At 42.6% G+C, this 22,254-nt stretch overlaps 1 protein-coding gene across 3 annotated transcripts in view; it reads right to left on the bottom strand.

The window, feature by feature from the left end:
- The window catches only part of adgrv1 (adhesion G protein-coupled receptor V1), a 187,865-nt gene that overhangs the window by 165,178 nt on the left and 433 nt on the right, over positions 1–22,254 (bottom strand). For all 3 annotated transcript variants that reach the window (XM_072664705.1, XM_072664706.1, XM_072664707.1), the window contains exons 2-3: positions 4,156–4,343; positions 421–570 (exon numbers count right to left, since the gene is read on the bottom strand). In XM_072664705.1, coding sequence (XP_072520806.1) covers positions 421–570; positions 4,156–4,341 — 336 coding nt within the window. In that variant the 5' untranslated portion in view covers positions 4,342–4,343. The remainder of the gene's footprint in view (positions 1–420; positions 571–4,155; positions 4,344–22,254) is intronic.

The following is a 22,254-nucleotide window of genomic DNA, read 5'->3' as shown; positions in this document are numbered from 1 at the left end:
CTAGAGGTGTGGCGATTCACAAAGCTTGATACAATACAGAGACGACTTCTTTTTCTGATACTGACTGTCTGAAAACTAGAGCTATGTATTGGCAAGAAGCTGCAGATCGGATATGTATCACAATACGTAGGTTATGATTTTATATATCACAAAGTATATCGATAGACAGTTACTCCAACAAAAGCAGGATAAACTGGAACAGTAAATGAGCAGGTGTCCCAATACTTTTGTCCATAAAGTGTATGAGAAGTTTCACATTTAGACTTTGGGAGACAGTATACTCTTAAATATGAAGGTTCTTCTGAAGAATCTGTGTGTGTGTGTGTGTGTGTGCTACTGTGTTTCCTATCACTATCGGAAAAAAACACTGTGCCAAATCTGTCATCATGTAACATCATGTAACAAATGCTCTGATGTTACCTGGAGGCGAAGGTTGAACACAAAGGTCTCGTCTGCCTCAGGTAGGTCATCATCCTTGACTGCGATGAAGATGGTTTTGCTGGACTCGGAGGATAGGAGGAAAGCAGCTGCGGTGGTGGCCTCAAAGTCTCCAGTGTCCTCACCCTGCAGCTGCATCACCACAAACCACAGTTTAACTACTGTCACATCCTATTTCATCAAAGATCCATTCATTATTCAGGGTTCAGGGTTTCGGTAAGCATCTACAAGCAGTGCGGACAAACAGATTAGACATGATTGAACACAGTTGCAGTCGCACACTGTAAATAAATGAATACAGAGCCCCATTTGAACACAATGGATTGAATGGACTGACTGTTTTTCATCATCTTGAAGACAGTGTGATCTGAAGACTTATGCTTAAATGCCTAGAAATGTGTTTCTTAGGCAAACAGACATAGTGAAGCTGGTGTGTATGCATAAACGTACTTCCAAATGAAACAATAACAGGTCATTTTTAGCCAACAAGGCTTTTCTGCATGTTGGAAATTCGTCATGACGCCCAGTTAAACTGTAATGTACAATCTGATTGTACTACATTCAGAGACCACTATCCCTAGAACCAAAGTCTGACAGGGGAAGCGACACAGCATGGGGTTACAGGTTTCACAGCTTTGTTCGAGTAGCAGGTTCAGGTTTTAAAGTCATCTGCACCGGTCAGGCCAAAACAAGCTGGGTTTTAGACTCTTGGGCTTGAAAAACTTAAACAATTCTACTGAACAAATCGATTCACTTTCACTTATCCCTCAAAACTAGCCTAATCTTCATCCTGGTCCTAATCCCAACCCTAACACTGTTGAGAATCCTTTTAAGATTAGGGTTAGGGCTTAGAGTTTCACCAGACTGTTCATTACAAATTAATTTCTGTCGATAATCTTTAGGAAATAAACTACACTAGTATTGTGAGACCAAACATCTAGTATTGTATTTAGTTGAGATGGTTATCAATTAAAAATTGTATTAATGTTATCTGAAGCTGACAAAAACTCCCTTATGTCTCACTGAAAACATAAGGCCTATGATATTAGCATAATATCAGATCATATGAGCATGTCAAACACTTTCTGGTCACTGCATAATTTATAATAATATTTTCCAGTTTTGATGTTGACCATTTTAGTCAGAAATATTAAAAATAAAAATTTCACATTTCTATTCCATAAGTAGGTGTGTCCAAATTTATGCCTGGTACTGTACCATAACTTCACTCTAAAATCATCTGCGATTTTCTATAAATATTTAAGAAATCCTGTCCAATTAAACCAATTTTCACAATATTTTATTTAAGGCAAACAGCATAACAGCGATTCATGTTACTGTCTGACACTCTGTCTCAACCCGTCTGGTTGACAATTACCCACCATTAGCACCGGTACCACTTGCATTTATGCCACCCACTAAAAGCCACAACAAAAAAAAGGCTATAGATCTTCCCTTTGTGCCACTATGGGGGTCGTTCGACTGAAGAACACCACTGCAACTTGTAGCGTGACAGTTAGCGCTCCCTGTTGAGCAGTAGGCACTGCAAGCCTGCTACGCTAATCGTGCGCAGATGTGCATGGCGATGAGTTAGCGATTTCCCTGCTGTTACTGCACATCTGGCTAGCACAGTTCAGTGATGCTGGGCGATGTCTCACATCGAGCTGGAGGCTAATTGTTAGCACTCAGTCATGTCAACAAAGTCAATGTCATCACAAAGAGCTGCTGATACAGTATGTCCTTCTGTCAACAGTCTTCACAAGGTTTATGTTTGTAGAGATGAACTACAGATGGTGCAAGACCATTCTTTTTTCAGTACCTCCCTACGAAACCCATAGAAAAGAGCTGATATAGAAAATAATATATATTTCTTTCCTCATTTAGGCCTAAATATACCATGATAAAGCAGCTTAAAGGAGCCCCAGAATGGAAAACTAGGGTTGTCTGTTATAACTGAATAAACAGAGCTTGCTACATGAACGTGGCATACAGTGACCTCTAACAAGCCTGAAATAGGCCCATGCCAAACCCCCAAAATTGTTATCTAAGCGTTTTGAGTCTAAACATACAAATACTTCTTCAGGACCATATGAGGCTAAAATGAGGTTAAAAAGGCTAAAAGCGAATGCTAGGCCCATCATAGAAGGAAGAAGGTCCAACTGCAGGAAGCGCTGCTGCCAGTATCTATGCGTAGAAACCTCTGAAGCAAGCAGGTGCTAGGCTAAAAACAAACCCAGCTACAGCTACAGCCAGCTAGGTCAGATTGGACACAGTGGACAGCTGTGCCTGGTAAGACTTGGGAATAATAAATACAAAAATAATTACAATTCTGAGCTAGGCCAGATTTGGCTCCACTAGGCAAGGTTAGGTTAGGCTGGGCTGGGCTAGACCATGTTACACTGGGTTTGGCTAGGCTAGCCTATGCTATGCAGCTCTTATGGGCTGTCGCAATACCATAAACCAGGAGGAATATCTGTGTTATGAAAATGTACTTATATTTGGAGAGGCTTCAAGCTGCATCTGGCAGTTACTGGCATCTTTGTGGGCTGTTTTTTTTATGCTTGACATTAAACATGCTCATGCTAGTGTTTTAGGGTCTGTTTGACTTATGTTGACGGACAGATTTTCAGAAACACTGGTGGATTTTGTTTTTTAATGTTATGTATATTTGTGTTTATTTGCAGTTATGAAAGATTCTTCTACTTCCACGGGTTTGAAGCATGACATTTACGAGCCCTCCTGCCCACTGTGTCCTGGATCCTTCTCCTATGCTTTCTCTGTGACTGGTCAAGCCATGTGCATTCATGTGTTTTTGGGAGTGGTTTTGCCATGAGGGCTGAAGGCCCCCAAAATTTTATACATCCAGCTCACTAACGAAAGCATTTTGAGTCTAAAGATAATGGCCGCTTCTTCAGGACTACATGGAAATGAGGTTCTAAAGGCTAAAAGCGAACGCTAGATCAATCAGAGATGGAAGAAGGTCCAACCGCAGGAAGTTCTGCTGCCAGTATCCACGCGTGGTGCTAGTTAAAAATGAACCCAGCTGCGGTCTCTTCAGCTAGCCAACTGCAAACCACGTCTAGAAAGGTCCGATGGGACACACAGAGGACAGCCGCCTCTGGTATGTATTGGGGAGTGGCTTTGGACTGAAGGGCTGAAGGTAGAGGGTGGGATTTTTAAACTAGCTTACACTACTGGTTGCTACAAAATCAGCTAATCTTCCTTTAATACTTATTTACATTTTTTTATGTACTTCTACTCATGGTTCTACTCTTCATATGCACCTGAGCAACAAATGAAAGCATTAAAGAACAAATCAGTAAATAAAAAATCATGCATTTAATCAGATATGTACAAAAGTGTGACTGTGGTACCGTGGTCTACCACTATTTGTTACACTGTGCTTTTTAGGCTTGATCTTGGGATCTGTAACTTATGCTACTGTTCGGATTGTGAAATGGTTCATTGTAGAAAAACCTAATGGCTCTTCATAATGAGCTTAATTGAGTTCTTCACAGTGGTGGAGATAGGAACCACAAATTTAGCCTTTCTGTTTGTTATCTTAAACAATTAGTGAACCTACATATATATATATTTGTATCTGTAACTTTGACTTATTTATGCAGGAAAGTGGATTATCCTTTAAGCATGATGAACAGAAATGAACTGAACTGGCTGGTACCTCATGAGTCGACAAGAGGCATTCGAAGAGCTTACCAGCACAAGAGCGGTGACGTTGATGGGGTCTCCCACCCTCTCCACCACCAGCCGCACTATAGCTCTGCTACTCTCGTTCACCACAAACTCTGTCTGCCCCTGGAACCTCAGCTCCGCCGACTCCGGCCTGGCACTGGGTATCAGGAGCACCAGGAGCAAGCCAGCTAGAGCCAGGAGCCCTGGCATTCCTGCAGAGACGACACACAGACAGAAAAGTTCAAACTGAGAGCTGCGAGACACACCAAGCTCGAGAGGAGAAACTGGCATCAATAAGGCTGACTGTCTGTCTCCTTCCTCTCGTCTCCTGTGAAAATTTGTAAACAGAGAAATAGTCCTATTCTATGGCCAGTACTTCTCTACATGGACTAGACAAGCTGTGTGCGTACATGCATTTATACATCAGTGCCAGCAATGGGTGCAACCTAAAGTAGCTGAATGCATTAAAGAAGGGGAGTCCACAAACATTCGGACATATACACAGGGTCACATTCTTTCATTAAGCCATTTTTTTTATCTGATCAGGAGGGCCCCAACTCTGGAATCATTGAACACAAGCTAGGAGTATCTTCTGGACAGGGTGCCACACACACCCAAGCACTCATCCACTCACACCTATGGGGTCATTTAGTATAGTCAATTCATCTACCATATGTGTCTTTGGGAGGTGGGAGGAAACCAGAGACAACTGCGGACGCCAGGGAGGACACCCCAAACCTTACTGACCAGACACCAGAGCATGGATCAAACACACAACCCCAGGCCTCTGGAGTTGTGCAGCACACACCTTACCTGTGGTGCCACCATGCCAGAAATAGGGCAACATTAGATAACAATGCTCTGGAGTCAAAGGTCACCATGCACAACGCCATCCGGTAGACAGAGGGATATAAAGCCCCGCAGCACTGGGCTCCAGCCAATACCTGGCATGGATGGGCTCCATCCATCATCAGTACCTGACCTCACTAATGTGCTCATGGTCGAATGCCATCAAATCTTCACAGCAATGTTCCAAAATCTAGTGTAAGGCCTTCGGAGAGGAGTAGAGTCTGCTACTCCCCATTATTACCCTTGATTTTACATCAACATCATACTAAGAGTGACGTGGGGATAAAGCGAGGGCTAGGCTAATTGTGCTCTCTCTGACTCTGGCTGCTGATGGCAAGATCTAATATAGCAAGCGGAATCCCGAACTTACAAGAGAGATACCAAACAGATTCTGCTGCAATCACTTCACTGAGAATCTGATTATCTTGAGAGTTGGCAGTTATAGTAGAAAACATCTGTCCGTGCAGCAGCAGGGAGCCATAAATCAAGTTTGTAATAGAATTTTAGGCATCGTTTCAAGACTTTAAGCAATTGCTAAAAAAAAAAAAAAAAAAACACTGGAGTGTTATAACCATCATCTCCCCGCTCTCGCAAGCTGATCCTAACGGCTTCTGAGTTCCACCAAGCGTTAAGGGAAGATCTGGTCATAGCTGGGCTTACATCAAGGCCTCTTTCTGGTTTTCTTTGATGGGAAAAAAAAAAATAATGGACCTGGTGTTCGAAGGTGGGTTGCAGAGTGTGTACAGTAGTCAGCATGTTTACCACGTGTGCTTGTTTGTGAAGATGATGCTGATAGCTCCCTGATGTGCCAGTGAGTGAGAGTGTGTGTGTGTGTGTGTGTGTGTGTGTGTGTGTGTGTGTTTTACATCAGGCCGGGGACAAATGAGGAGCTTTCTCTCTCTCTCTCTCTCTCTCTCTCTCTCTCTCATTTGAACATTTGCTAGCCCATGAGCAGTTGTCATGGCTAACAAAACAAACAAAGTATGGGCGTGTTCGTGACGATTTGTGGGCATCTCCTTGGTCATGCGCTCCGTTTGGTACAGATGACCACATGTGTCCTTTTTTTTTTTTTTTTTTTTTTTTTTTGCACCATTCCTATTTTTTTCCTGTATGTTTGCACTAAATTACAGGGTTGAGAAATACACGGAATGAAGTCATTTTTGTTTTCTTTCTTAATTATTATTTTTTTTCACCAGAAGGGGAGATTGCTTAGGAAAGTTGGAAGCTTGGAAGGATCTACTTCTTCATATGTTCCATTGCTGGTAGATCATTTGGGGTTATTTTGGGCCGCGAGGGTGTTCGGAGCAGAGGGGGCTTCATCAATCAAGGTGCCACGCTAGATTAGCGGAGAGTTCTTTTCTGTAGAGTCAGGCTGAGCTCGGGAGCTTGCGGAGGACTTCCATTGTAAGAGAGAATGAAGGAGCAGCCGCCACGAGCACGGACAAGATTTGCTGATGTTTTAGCGCAATATGACCGGTGTGTGCATGTGTGTGTGTACGAGTGTACGAGAGAAAAACACTGAGTAAGTGATAGAAGAGATGGCGAGGAACACGTGTTTCAGAGAGTGTTGTACATATATAAACAGCCTCAACAGGTCCTCGGAGCGATGCTATAGAAGAACCATGTGTAGTTCCCTGAAGACCTTTATTTAAAGAACCATTTAGTTTAATGAGAACAATTAGTACAGTTGAACGGACACCTAGAACTGTAAATTTAAGCCAAAAACCAATCAGGAAAGCTTATTTTTAAAGTATAAGGCTACGTAGTGTATTGGCAGTTAATCCAAATAACAGTCTTTGTAACACTGATATTGTAGAACTGGGTTTAGGCCTGTATGGAAAATAACCGAGGTTGTGTAGTGGGCGAGCTCTCTGTACTGTACTCTGTAAGTGCATCTGTTGATGCTTCCAGGAATATCACTGATAGTAAGCCCATCCAGAAGCAAAAGCAGATGCACTTTTTTAGACATTCCTGTACCCGGCTAAAAAATCCAGCTTGACCAGGTTTTGCCGGTAGCAGGTTTTTAGATGGTCTAAACTGGTCCTTAATGGTCAAAGTTATGTGATTTTGAGGGATTAGAACCGTCAGCATGAGCAACTCGCCCAAGCCAGTCATTGAGGAGTTGAGCATAATCATAAAAATAATCAGGCTGGTCAAGCTGGGCAACCAGTCTAGTCATGATGATCAACCAGCACGGCCATGAGAGTCAAGCTAGTGAACCAACACGGTCAGGGTGGTCATGTTGGTCAATATCTTTGTCATGATGGTCAACCAGCATGGCCATGACCATGATGGTTAACCACCTTGGTCATGATGGTCAATCAGTATGGTCATGCTGGTCAATCAGCATGGCCATGATAGTCATGCTGTTCATGCTGGTCAAGCAGCTTTGTCATGCTGGTCAACCAGTATGGTTATGCTGGTCAATCATAGTCAAGTTGGTCAACCAACATGATCATGAAGGTCATGCTGGTCAGCCACCTTCGTCATTATGTGCAACCAGCATGGCCATGATCATGCTGGTCAACCACCTAGGTCATGATGGTCAACCAGTATGATCATGCTGGTCAATCAACATGGTAATGATGGTCATGCTGGTCAGCCACCTTCGTCATGATGGTCCTCCAGCATGGCCATGATAGTCATGCTGTTCATGCTGGTCAGGCAGCTTGGTCATGCTGGTCAACCAGTATGGTTATGCTGTTCAACCAACATGGCCATGATAGTCAAGTTGGTCAACCAACATGGTCATGCTGGTCAGCCACCTTCGCCATGATGGTCAACCAACATGGCCATGATAGTCAAGTTGGTCAACCAACATGGTCATGCTGGTCAGCCACCTTCGTCATGATGGTCAAAGTGATTTTAATATATTACAATGTATAATATAATGACGTACTGTCTATATTGTGCATGTCAGTTTATGACGAGTGGCAGGCACAGCAGCCTCAGCGCTGAGGGGGTGTTGTGAAAGCTATCAAAACAGGATTAGCGGCTGCCGGCTGGTCGGACCATGGGGTGTAGGGGACAAAGCATGGACAGTGTAGGGGAAAGCCTCCTATTCAGCCGTGGATCTCCCCTAGAGCTGGGAACTTCCTCGCTTTCTCATACACATGGAAGCACCAATGGAAAACTACTATACTGCACCAATTCTTTGTTCTAGACTACTTGTTACCATTTACCACCATCTAATAAATCCTCGATCACAACTACAGAATACCAATCAATCTATTACTTAATCCTTTCACCATTTAAATTGTCTGTATTAATAATATACATTTATTATTATTTAATTAATTACATAATTTGTTGTTAATAGTGTACACAGAGGGACATTTCTAGGTTATTTTCTGGCAGGCTCACATTTCATATCCACAATTTCTATCCAAGACAGAAGACATAAAGCATGCATAACCTGTGATGCTTATGATCCAAGCACACAACAGTTCTCGCCTAATCGAGTTACAATGGGCAGCAAGAAATGACCAGGTTCCACCTTAAGAATTAAGAGATCATTATAATGGTTTCACAATCCCTCTACACTGAAGTGTTACCTAACTATTTTATGTGTACTCACTGTCCTAAATAAAGACAGGTACGATAGGAAGGTAGTTTAAAACCATATCAGTTTAACCAGTGCTTCTAATGTTCCTAATGGTAAGCAGTCTTCATCATGCCACATTTCCACATCATCAAAAAAAGTTTTACTCATGCCACTTTCCTGATTGTTCCTCTTGTGCCAGGCCCTGTGCAGGGGGACCTCAGAGAGACCCAGGCTATCATTCATCAGAGAGGTCACGTTGGGAACTTCTCCAAAGCCTCTTGACACTGATAATGAAAGACACTGCAAGGATCTCCTTAGCTTCTGCCAGCCCACCACAGGACATGCTGGCCAGAGTCACACCAAACGCTTTATCAGTGACCAGGAGGCCACGGAGCAGCCAAGAACCTGGCAGCCAGGCTCTTTGACTGACCAAGGACGGTCTATTGTGAAGATGTCTCAGTGTCAATGCACAAATCATCTGGGATGGTTCTGCCAACAACTGAGGTCAGGATGCTCTCTGTTCCTCAATAGCAAGAGGGACAGGTGGCATGAGCTGTTTACTATACCCTAATTGGTTGGCACTGTGCAACTGTGAAGACTCAAACAGTCAAAGAAGGGTTTGAGATGGGTAAGAGTATCAAGTCATGGATTATGCTCTGTGACAACCTATCAAAAACTCTTAAATTTCAAGTGTTCTAGCAGTCTAGACAGGTTGCAAGTTTGCACTGGGAGCTGTGAGTAATGTAATGAAATGTAATGAAAGGTAAAAGGTAATGAAAGCTAGCTTCCCACCAACCATTAACCTCTTTGACATACTCTTTGACACAGTTTATTCATTCAGCTATTTATCCTATTGCAGAAACTACTGTGAATTATTTGGTAAATGACTGGTTTAGAATACAGTGTCTTGTGGAGTCCAGCAAGGTTCTATTTTGAGGCCTATAAAAATGATGTTTTGATTTGAACGATGACTTAAACTACTTGATTATGATTATGTAAGGAAATGTAGGCTTGCATAAAGCATCTAAGGGATTAATGCAGTGCAAGCTACATGCTCCAAAACATCATATGGCAAACTATCACTTTTTAGCATAGGGAAGCCTCAAAGCAAATTTTTTTAAGGTTGTATGTTTGAGCAAGGTTAATCCATAAACAAGGTCTTTCAAAGTTACTCTGCCAAAGCTGATGCCTGATGGCTCATACTAGATGGTCGGTGGTTGTCCAGACCACAGAATAAATCGGAATGATGTTTAGGCTAGATAGTTGTAATGGAACAGGATTGCTACATAGAATGAAATGCATCTTAGCTTAAGCTTAAAAAGGCCTTTCTCTCTCTCTCTTTCTCTCTCTCTCTCTCTCTCTCTCTCTCTCTCTCTCTCTCTCGACAGCCAACAGATCACTGCCACATATGTGCAACCACTCGGATCGGCCTAAGCTCCTCCACTTTCCATGGCTGAATGTCTCTGAAGATTTAGATCTTCGTTCTTATTCAGTAGCAGCACTCTGGAATTACCGCCCCTAATAAAATCGCCTGCATGCCCATTCCAGGAAACTTGATTACAATGGCCGCAGACTTTATTGTTGATGGTGATTAAGCTGCTTAATTCACAGGATTAGCAGATCAAAGTTTGCAGGGAAGAAGAAAAAAAAAACTCCAATCTGGGCAGCTTTAGGGGGTGCTGAATTTATTAGCTATAAAAACGTGGCCACCCTGATACTTAGAGGAAGGGAGTCCGCCGATGCCTTGACCTCACGACCCTTCTCGGTGACTTGGCACCAGGTTCAAATGGCAGCAAGGAGCGTAACGTAACTGAGACTTAAGCAATTACACTGGATCGGCCGGCAGGAGATGTGACGGAGTGTATGGTTACGAGCTTGCCATGTAGCGCAGTGGCTACCTCTTGGGTTACCCCGGGCCAGTGCTGGAGGATCCGTAGTCTCCACATGAATTATTCAGTGAGTAAGACTTCACAGCCAGTGCTGAGCAACCGGGAATGTGTATGCTGCAAGATGAAGCTCCTGACGTCATTAGGTGTGTGTGTGAGGATCGGTTTGTAAGGAGGAGGTGCAAGATCACTCTCCTTGGCTTCTTTAGAGAATGTGTGCGCTTCCAGTCAAAGTGTGTTGGTGGTGTGACGTAAGACGACGTAAGACGGCATGTTTCCTCTATGCGTCTAATGTAGCTCAATAGCATCATCACACATGGAAGGATTCCTGACTTTCTCACACAGCAACCATTCTGCAAAAAAAAACAAATGGCATGAAGAATAACAGAATCTTTCATCACGCAATGCTGTGAATGTGATTTAATGACAGCGTTTTGCAGAGTCCAAATTACAGGCTTGCCCTAGTCTCATGGTTTCTCTACTTCTGTAAAGACCTGTCTGATGAGGCTGTGGTAAGCTTTGGCAGCAGGCGTTCACACAGATCACAGCACGAAAAAAGGGCCTGTGGAAGTGAACTCGCTAAAAAACCTCTAAACCCTTGTGAGACTCATTCAAAGAAAGTGATCAGAGTGGCGTCTGCTCTTTCTCAGTCGGAAAACCGGGTTAAACAGGTGGTTGGTCAACCATTGGCTGGTCAAACAGATCATAACAAACATGGAAATAGCTCATCAGAGACTAGATAGCAAAGTGAAACAACTCTTGCTACACAGCGTCAAAAGGATCTTTTTTTGAGACTAGGGCTGCAGCAAATGACTACTTTGATTGTCGAATAACCTGTCAGTTATTGAAACAAGTTAGCTAGCTATATTTATCATATATATATATATATATATATATATATATATATACTATATATATATATATATATATATACTATCAGTGAAGAAAATAAAGATTAATTGTTATGTGACCCTATTCAAAAATTAAAATCAATAAAGCTTCAAAAGGTTTTCCAGATAAAAACCATCAATACAATATAGCAAAAGTAAATCAGATCAGTAAGAAAAAAAAAGAGACACAAATGTGAGACTAGCTTCAGTTTCTGAATTTTAGTTTCAATTTGACAGTATTTTTGTGTTGCTGCTTCATTTATATTAGTGACTTTTATTTTGACATGGTCTGGACAGAGCGACAGTATCGTCTACCGTCCTCCGCTTGTGGCATAACCATCAAGCTGACTGGCTAATTTTGCTGAAGGGCGTGACTTTACACGTAAACAGACAAAGACATGTTGATCCGTTCGTATTTCAACCAGTGACTGCTCTCCTCATTCATAACACCTCTGGGTTGCCGGACTTGATTTCTCCGTTTTTACTCTCAGCACGTGTCCATTTGAGACTCCCAAGCCTCACAGACTGTACTCTACTCTACTCTCCACTCACACACCAGCGTGATGTTGCTGTAGATGTGTGGCCATGTTGCTTTATAAAGCAACAGCTGCTCAGTGTATGTTTGCACTGTAGCTTTGTGTCCAGATTGAGGGAATTGAGGTTAAACTTTGGCTTGTAATCTGTGGTTCCTGTTAGCATGAAAACCACATATGATGATGACACAAATTAATCGACTACTAAATTAGTTCCCAAGACTAAGTCGATTAGTCATTGTGCCCCTACTTGGGACCGCAGTGGTCACTTTATGAGCAAGGTCTTTCAATATTACACTGATGAGGCTGATCTTTGAGGCCTCCGATTGGAAGATTGGTGGTTGGACAGACAACAAATAAAACGTAATGATTATTAGATAGTCCTGGTGGAACAGTACTGCATAGAATCCAGCTTGAGACTACGGAAGGTAATCCATAAGCAAGGTCTGTCCAAGTTATGATGGCCAAATCTGACACCTGAGGACCAAATCTAATCAAATCAAATGTAACAGTGCAAATGTAACCCGGGTGCTACACTGCATCTTAGCTTGAGTCTCCAGTAGTTAATCTTTTCACAAGGTCTTTCGAGGTTAGGCTGGATAAAGCTGATCCTTGATGACTCATCAGGCCATCAGATGCTGTCTGACCGATTCCAATGTAGCTGAACACCCTCATCCCAGCTATCGCATCACATTGATTACAAATTGATGAGAGATAAACAGACCTGCATAACCAGGCCGTAAGCATGACAAAGGCTGTCTGTTGAGGTTACCAAGATCACTGGCGACTTGAAGCTTCCAATGACCACAACAAAGGGAGGAAAAAGGAAAATGGTCTGTACTTATAAGAGCATCGGGACACGGATGCAAAAGTACAAATCAACCACTGAACAACGGTAGTGAACTATAATCCTGAGGTCCATGGTTTGAATTCCACCTATGCAACTTGCCTAGGAACTGCATGCTCACTGGGAGAGAAACCTTTGCATATCAAACATGAGTGAGATGCTTTCATTTCCTCTCATGACATGCTCTGTTGCCTCAGTTACCAGCCTTGTTTCGGGGGTGGTGGAGGGGGGGGGGGGCTCTGGGAACTTTCACAGTCGCCATGTATGGAGGACGCAGAAGCCAATAATTACCACTCGCGTTGCCTTCAAGTATTTTTAGGCCGGCCTCTGTCCCGGACATCTTGCGGCTAGGGAAATTAAGATACTTAATAAGTGACTATAGCTAAAATATACATCATTAAACCAGAGGAGAATTTTTTGAAAGCTCGGTTAGACACTAATTTGGCTAGCGCTGCCCAAAACAGTATTTTTGGAAGATGTAGAGAACCTAGAATTAGAGCACGGGTGAAAAAAAAATGGTGTTTGCGAGTGCACTTGTGTGTGTTTAAAAAAAAAATGAGGGGTGCCGAGAGGTTTGAGTGGGAGCAGATGCCATTCCATCTGAGGGGCATAAGGAGGGAGGAAAGGAACGGGGAACAAGTCCTCTCCTAGAAATGCATGAACAACATTGTCTTGTGGTACTTTCTAACCGAGCGGTTCACCTCCTCTCTGAGAACTGAATTCCAATCAAGCCCGGATTGGCTGAAGAGCAAAGGGAACGGAAGAAGAAAATATTTTGAAGCTACTGTCCCAGGCTTGCTCTCTGCCCGGCTCGGCCTGTGCCAACGGCATCTCATATCCTTGTTCCCGAAAACACAATGACTTCTCTTTGCTCTCAATTTGTGGAGAGAGAACACAAGAAAAGGATCCCATTGAATTTCACATCGCCAATGCTCCTGGGGGCCACAGAGCTCCATGACTGATTAGCTATTGTGGCAAACAATGTCAGGAAGGGAGAAGAAAACGTACTTTCATAGGATTAAACAAGACCAAGCCTCTCCAATGGCGGCCTGGAGCAGGAGAAAAAAAAAGCAAATTATAAAGCTTATTACTTCATCAGATATAGCCAGTAGAGCCTGGCTGAAATGCTAATTGCCTTTCTTTGCAGCTGCACTCATAGAAGCAAGGGTTGTAGAGAGTGTGTGTGTGTGTGCATGTGTGTGTGTGTGAGAGAGAGAGGCAGGGGCGTAGAAGCGGACTCTCGATTCACTGACCAACGCACAAAAACGAGGCTCGCTGTTGTGTTCTTTCTTTTCTCGCAACATTGTTTTTTCTCGCTTTTCTCTAACCCCCCCACCCCACCTCCCCCCAACCCCTTCTTTTTCCATGCAAGAACTCCGGCCTCCTAGCAGCCCAAATCAAACCCCCCATTCAGACAGATAGGTCTCTTTCTCTCACTCCGTCCCCCTCCAAGACCCCTTTAGCGGAGGAAAGATGTGGGAAATTCCTCTCCTGGCCTCTTCAATCTGCCGGGTTTGGCAGCCCTAGGACAGATGGCTGGACTGAGGACGGGAAAAAATCCCTGGACTCGCTCAACTGACTCAAGAATCAGAGGCTGGGATAACGCCTCCATAAACGGGGAATTAAGCCTAACTCCCCTTCAATGCTTCTTTGAAACGCTGTGACCCGTTTTGTAGTTCAGTTTGACTAAGCGCCATCGCTGGCTTTCCCTTTCAATAGATATAGACGTCCACTAGCTCGGTTTTGTTAGCTTTTGTGCGAGGGAAGCAGCACCACTAGATTCGGAATTCATTGGTCAGTGAAGGTCTTTGCATGATCCCGGATTCACTTCAATTCCCAGCACTTCAGAAATTCTTTCACCATGACGGAACACAATGGCCAGGAACCTCGCTGGTGGTGGGAAGAAGAAAGAGTTGTCGAAAAAAGACGGAGAAAGAGAGCGAGGAAGAAAGTGACTGCATGAAACAAGGACAACGCGCAGGAAGGAAGGAGAGTGTGCAACCTGGAGCTAGAAGAAGCCCACGGTTTCATAATGGTCTCACGTTTGTGGCACACTGATGGTTGCACCTCAATTCCTGCTGAGACATCCAGATCACTGGAGATTTCACTACAGGCTTGAAGATGGATGACTGCACTGGAGCCACTGAAGGTGGCTCTGGCCTAGCTTCATGGTTTCAGAGAAAAGGCTCTGTTCCCTCTAGTAGGGAATTAAGAGAGAGGACACCAAGGAAAAGAGACAACTCTATAGGTGTGCAACTCTTCGGGTGGGGAGGAATCTCAAACCTTAAAGGCTCATTTACATGAACGCTGTAACCGCCACTGTCCACATACTTATGTGTGTCCTTTACGCTGGCATGAATGTTAAGCAATACATCCACTAGAGGGAAGTTCAGAGTCAAAAGATTCCAACGACAACAAACATGGTGTCGGTGGAGGAGGTCGGGATCATGTGCTTGCTACAAATATAAAGACATAAGTGGCAGCCGTGTAAACAGCTGTAAACCGTGTAAACAAGCTCCCCCATAAGTTTCTTTTCTGTCAAGAGTTTCGCCAAATTTCGCTTGAACTATTGGCTACACTGCCGCCACATTTTCCAGTGGTACCGCTCCATATCTTTAAACCTTTACAGAACAGACTGAAAGGACTACAGGACTCCCAGAAGAGGTAGAGTCAAGTGTCTTGGTCACAATGGACGGAACAGCCAATGGCGGGCGCACATAATCCCACCAAAACCAGGTAGAAGAACAAGCTAAAACAGCAGCACCGGGAAGTAGACCCAGTAAAATTTGATTAGAATTGCCCTAAATTTTAGTGTTGCACTGATACTGATACTGTATCAGTGCCGTTACTGGCACTTACACACAGTATCAGTGTGGGCAATAAACAGCACCGATACCATGAAGCTTACTGACACCCTACTTTTTTTTTTACGTAGGCCAGAGTCGGAGGCCATTTCTAAGGGTTTTGAGTTGTTCTAGTAAATAAAGGCAGACCTGGACAGGACTATAGCTGGTTTAGTTGGTACTTAACTGCAACAGATACAACTACAGGACTAAATGATCAACAGAAATAAAGTGGCAAGGACTTGCTCTGGAACATTTTTGTTGGCATATTTTGGTATAAAAATAAATATTTAAACAACCAGTAAAAGCCAGTCATAAATAGTTACAACCATTAAACATTTTATTTATAGATTTATGGCACTTTTTGTTTTCATTTGCCGTTTTTTTTTTTTTTTTGGTTCCGAAACCAAACGTTGAGTTTCAGCAGCTTGTGTAAAGGCCAGACATTGATGTTTAGTACCTTTTTACACAGAGACATGTACTTGAATGTGAAATTGCTGCATAAGCACTTTTTGTTTCTAAACTTTTTCACTGCTCTGAAATGTGAATTTTAAACACAAATTAAAAAGATTATTTAAAAAATATTATTTTTTCATAGTACAACCTACAACGTGGAACACTAAAAATAAAAGGATTTATAGCCAAGTATTTAAGTCAGAGTCAGTATCGGTACTTGGAATCTGCAGTGGTATCGGTGCATCCCTACTTAATCTGCTTCATTTTTACTGGTTTTAGAACAAGACATTTCTCTGGGTGACCTCCACTGAAAACCAAAATCCGTATCAGAGCCTAAATAGGTTAGTACAGTTTTTATCTGACATTTACATAACTGTACACTTTCTGTCCGTATCCATAAGCTTTCACAGAACCCGTATTTGGCGTTGAGCATAAATGAGCCTTAAGGGCGACCAACCTAAAGAACTCCCAGAAGAGGTAGAGTCAAGTGTCTTCGTCACAATGGATAGAACAGCCAACGGCACACGTAATCCCACCAAAACCAGGGAGAAGAAACAAGCTACTTGTAAAAGCTCTGTGTAAAAGTAGACCCAGACTTCATTTCTCTGAATCTTCTCCCTTTTCACTGGTTTTAGAACTAGAAATTCCTCTGGGTGGTCTCCAACCAGCACCAGACCCCGTATTAGGCCTTGGATGAGTTTGTACTGTTTGTACTTGACATTTACATAACTGTACATTTTGGATATTCGTCCTGAAGAACGTGGAAAAGAATATATTTGTCTTTCCAGAAGTATGGGAGAGATCTTCAGAATCGTCTGTGGTATGGATTGGTGCCCAGTATGTCCTTTGCGAATAACTGAATGCTGAATGGTAGAAAATGAACCTGCAGGCTGTTTAAGTGTCGGAGGGCACAGCTTGATACCACCCTCGATGTTTTCAGCCCAAGGCTTTAAGGGATAAAAGAAGAGGTCATAGTTCAAGTTCAAACTCCAGGGAAATAAGATACAGCCTGTTTATTGAGACCTTTTTTGTATAAAATCATAAACACAGGACGGAGAGAAAAAAAGAAGAGGTTTATGTTTGCAAGCTGATATCCAGCATGGTAATGCAAAAAAAAGCAACCCTGGAGAAATGTTTTGGCAAAAAATCAACTGTACACATTTTCACTGTAGTTGATCAACAGCCAATCACTTTAATAGAAGCTTAACACGGGGGTCAGACAGAACGGCGAAATTTCTGCTCCACTCGAGAATGCCGATGTACGTGGATTAAGATAAACACGGACACTGAGTCAGAGAAATGTGATGGGAAAAAATAAATAATGAGACAGATGGGTGTACATAAAAGTCCACGCGAGGTTCCAGGAAGGTCAAAGATGAATGAGTGGCATGCTGACCAGTGATAAACATTTTTCGTGAACTCTCTGGCCCACTTGTGGCAGACCATACGACAAATAAAGAGACCTCAGGATTGCTGCTGGACGTGACTGAGGCTTCACAATTCCCTGCAATAGTCCCACTTTCAACTCCAGAACAAACAGCTCCTAAAACATGATACTCTGAGCCATACGTCAACATTTAGTTTAGTAGATAGACGAAAAGACTACTCACTGACTGGCATAAAAAGACATGAGGCCTTATTTACCAACCGTTCCTAAGAGCGACTTACAAAAGTGCTTTGCTATTTACCCAAGAAAAAACCTCAGCTAGTTTGAATAGACTAATAATTAAAAGATGCCTCTAAGTTTAGACTCAAGTAAACACAAGTCAATAAGGTGACCACAACCTCTACTGTTCGCCCAAGTATTCTCGGAAGGGGGGGGGGGGGGGGGTCTTCAGTCTGTGTTTGAAGACAGTGAGCTCCTCTGCCGTTCAGACACCCAGGGGAAGTTCGTTCCACCACTTTGGTGCCAGGACAGAAAAAAGCCTGGACGCTTGTCTTCCGCGGATTTTGAGGGATGGCAGGTCGAGCCGAGCCGTACTTGAAGCTCGAAGGGCTCTAGGTGCGGATCGGCTTTTGCCCATTGCCATCAAGTATGGAGGGGCTGGTCCGTTCTTGGCTTTGTAGGCCAGCGGCAGAGTTTTGGATCTGATGCAGGCAGCTTCTTAAAACCCACTTATGCAGTTTTCACAAAGATTCTGTCACTGACTGGTGTTTTCTTATTTAGGATTTCTTCGGTTCACGAGGACAGTGGGAGCAGAGCTGTGAGCAATTTTGTGCTTTAAAAACACATCATGAATCTGACCTAGACTTTTTATTAGGACGTTTTTAAGAAATGAAATTACAGAAAACTCTTAGGAAGAGACTGGCGAATGAGGCCTACTGGCTGCACCTCCAATGTATTATACAAATGTACTTAATGCGCTGAACAGTAACAAACCATGCCAAGAGAACCTATACCAGTAGCTTTTCTATAAGACTTTAAAATACACATTTAACAGTTAACTGTTTCTAAAGGTTTTATTTGATTATGTTGAATCTACTAACTAGTGAATTAAGGCAGACCTTAATTAAGGCAGACTATAGCTGGTTTAGCTGGTACTTAACTGCAACAGGTACAATTACAGGACTAAATGACTGACAGAAATAAAGTGGCAAGGACTTGCTCTCCCAAGATGACATAACCTCTGGTGTCTCTCTTTTCCCTTCACATCTCAATAGAAATCTGATAGTCCAGCAATCGATTACTGGGTACTGACTGACTAAGCCAATCAATTAAAGATCACTTACTAACTTCCTGTTATCAAGGAAACTGAAACATTTGCATACAGATGTAGTTATTTATTTATATTTAATCTATAAAAAAATATTTAAATAAATTAAAATATTAATCTATATTTAATAACTATAGTTTCAAATTGTCAATGGCCTTGACTCACCTTATTAGTAAGAAGTAAGAGGCTTCAAAGTTAGAGATGGCCTGATACCATTTTTTCTTTTCTGATACTGATATTGAAATTTTGAGGATCGACTGGCACAATTTTGGTGTCAATTAACTTTAAATTAAGTTAAGTAAAAAAATTAAGTTTAGTGTCTAAAAGTGAAAATGAATAGTAATTGATACAAATAAATAACTGAGGTCTGGACACATTGTCGTTGTTACGAAAATAAAATAATGTAAAAAGAAATCTCCATTTAGATCTTTTTTAAATGTTTTAAATATTGAAATATTTATATATATTTTAATATATATATTTCTTTCTTTCACTTTCTTTCATTTTTGTCTTTAATCAGAGTCTTCAAATGTATATTTGCAAACGTCAGACAGCACTTTAGTGTCTATATAAAATAACATGTCTATAAAGTAGTTAACTGTGATGGATACACTATTCTCAAATGAACAGACTGCTTCATCCAATGTTCCTAAATATTGTTTTATTTAATAATTTTTTTTCATTTACGTATTTTAAATAATTTTTTATTTAAAACATTAAAACGCACGTAAGATGTACATTTTGTCCTTTTTGCAAAACAATAAATAAAAAAAAAGGAAATTACATCCAGCCTCAGTAATGTTTAATAGTGTAGTCAGCTGTAAATGGCTCTGCACAGCATGCAAATCATGTTGTGTTAAAGTTACAAAACTGACAGTGACAAATCTTCAGGAGTCAAGCGCTAAACATTTATCATATAGGTCTTTCATTCCGCTCCGCATGTTCGATAATGGGACGCACAGTAAAGCCCAGTGGGATATTCCCACTGCGTCCCCAATTCTACTCTGGGTGTGGAGTTCTTTGTGGAACGTTTTTGACCAGCTGAATTCATTCCCCCAGCTCCATGCGTGGGCACTTTGTTTTAGCGGAGGCCCCGATCTGGTGGGAAAAGGGGATCCAGATTGGAACCCTGCTATGGCAGTTCAGAAGGTGTGGAAATCTGAACCAGACTGGAACTAATGTAAACTTCAAAGTGTGGTCAGTTCCAGAATTTCTGTTTGCGGACCACGAAAGCTTGTGTCATTCGTTACAAAAATGCATTCTGACGGAGGATACGTCTTGACAAGCCAAAGACCTTTCCGCACCTTGAGACAAACATGAGTTCTGTCTAACTAATGTGAAGCCTGGACAACACTTGATGCACAAGATGCATGAGGAGTTTTCATTTTTTAGGTCATTCTCAATAACCCCTATGGAGAAATGAATACATTGCCAAAAGTATGTGGACACCTCTTCTGATTAGTGAATTTGGCTATTTTAGCAGCGGTCGTTGATAACGGGTGCACATATTTATGAGCCATAACATTAAAACCACCTGCCAAATATTGTGTATGCCCCCCCTCCCCCCTCAAGCTCTAGCCCTTTGAGGAATGGACTCCACAAGACCTCTAAAGGTATCCTGTGATATCTGGCACCAGGACATTAGCTACAGATGCTTTAAATCCTGTAAGTGTTAATGTTGTGGAGATGCTCTGACCAAGTCATCTAGCAATCACAATTTGGTCTTCTTCAAAGTGGCTCAGACTCTCACGCTTGCCTAAAATGTATATCCCACCCTTGACAGGTGTTATTATAACCAGATAATCCATGTTCTTCACCTCACTAATCAGTGATTTTATTGTTATGGCTGATCGGCGCTACATTACGCTTGCCGTTAACAGTTAACTGTAAGTGCTGTTGCTGTAAGATGCAAATGCCTCTGTAAGTGCTGAAGCTTATAGCAAGTAAAAACTGCAAAAATCGACTGTTCCTAGTTCCAAACAGCATCTACAATAATCGCACCTTGTTTACGGACTCCAGCTCATCTGCGAAACCAAACCAGAGACGTCACCCCCAGTGAATCGGCCTCACCCGCCGCTCTCACAACCGCTCAATCAATGTTCCAAACCTAGATAAGGCAGCAAGCCATATGTCTGCATCCAGCCAGCTGATAATACAAAGGGATAATGGAGGTGGGGAGGGGGCAGCAGGGCTGGGCCTGCAGGGCTAGGAGACAACACAAGGGCTAATAAGCAAATCTCTGCTGCCCTCGATACAGTAGCTTGTCCTACCACACGTTAAAGACTGCACACAGCGTCTAATCCAGCAAAGCAGAGGCCCTAGTTTGGCCCTAGCTCTAGCTCGGCTGGCTCTTTTGTCTGTGTACACCTGCTGCTACTCCATCACGTCCTTGTGTGGTCCATTTATCCTCACAACATCAATCAGAGCGCCGGCCCGCAGGCAACGTCTTAGCACATCCTCAGGGTGGGTGCTGTTTATGGCATGACCTCTTTGTCTACGCTCACTGTCCAGAAACACTTCTAACGTGGCAGGGACTTATATAGACCCCACGTTACCATACAGAGCAGAGAATCACACATCTGTGGCATTAGGAACTAGGTCACAGACAAAAGTTCAGCACTTCTACAGACGAATCAAGAGGGTTTTGAGAAAGCTTTACTAAGGATCCAATAATACGAGTATAAAAACAAGGTATGATCTCACGTCCTACGAAACAGCAACAGCAAATCCATAGGTTTTGGACTTGTCGCTGTTCTGCTGTATGATGATGATAAGAAATGACCAGCACTGAATTGCCAGCGCTAAAAACGAAGTAGCACCTCGGAGAGGTCTCCTCACGCCACCTGTAGAAAGCAGACGCAAATAAACCCGTCTCTGAATACATGTGGAGGTCACTGAACCCCTTGATGCTTTAAACCAGGCCTTTTGTTAAAGATGCAAAGAGGAGTCCGAGGGATTTCAGTAGGTTCTGCCCACACAAACACACGGCAAGAACATCAAGCTCCAACTTCTCCATACATGCACGCTCAAACAAACACAGCATAATGAGCATCCTCCTCCATGCTCTTCACACACAAAGCCTGCCGGGCCCAGGGAGGCTCTGCAAAGCCACGGTGGACTGTCCTTGACTCCTTTATAAAACACACTTTTTATAAAGTCGTGGGTCTTTTCTGAGATTACCAGGAGCTCCGGAGTTCATTCATTTGACTGTGAAACATAGAGAAAAGAGACAAAGAGAGAAGGACTGAAACAAACAAAGAGAGAAAGACAAAGGGGAATAAACAAAGAACGGATAAGAGGAAGAAACAAAAAGGTCATCAAAAAGAGAGAATGGAAAAGAAGGAAAAGGGTGAAAGAATGAGAGAAAGACAGAAGGACTGAATTACTGAAAGAAAGACAGAGCTGCAGTCAGATGTCTCTGGGTTCACACTGGGAGGTCAGTCCAGTCCAGAGCGCTGACCAACAATCTGACCAAATAGTCCATCAGGAGAGAAGAGAGTGAGCGCGTGCTGCACTCTGTCCTAACACCATAAATCAGGAAAAGTTGTGCAGGATGTGCGA

The sequence above is a fragment of the Salminus brasiliensis genome, chromosome 20 (assembly GCF_030463535.1).
Source record: "Salminus brasiliensis chromosome 20, fSalBra1.hap2, whole genome shotgun sequence".
Classification (NCBI taxonomy): Eukaryota; Metazoa; Chordata; class Actinopteri; order Characiformes; family Bryconidae; genus Salminus; species Salminus brasiliensis.
This window is presented reverse-complemented; position numbering and strand designations above follow the sequence as displayed.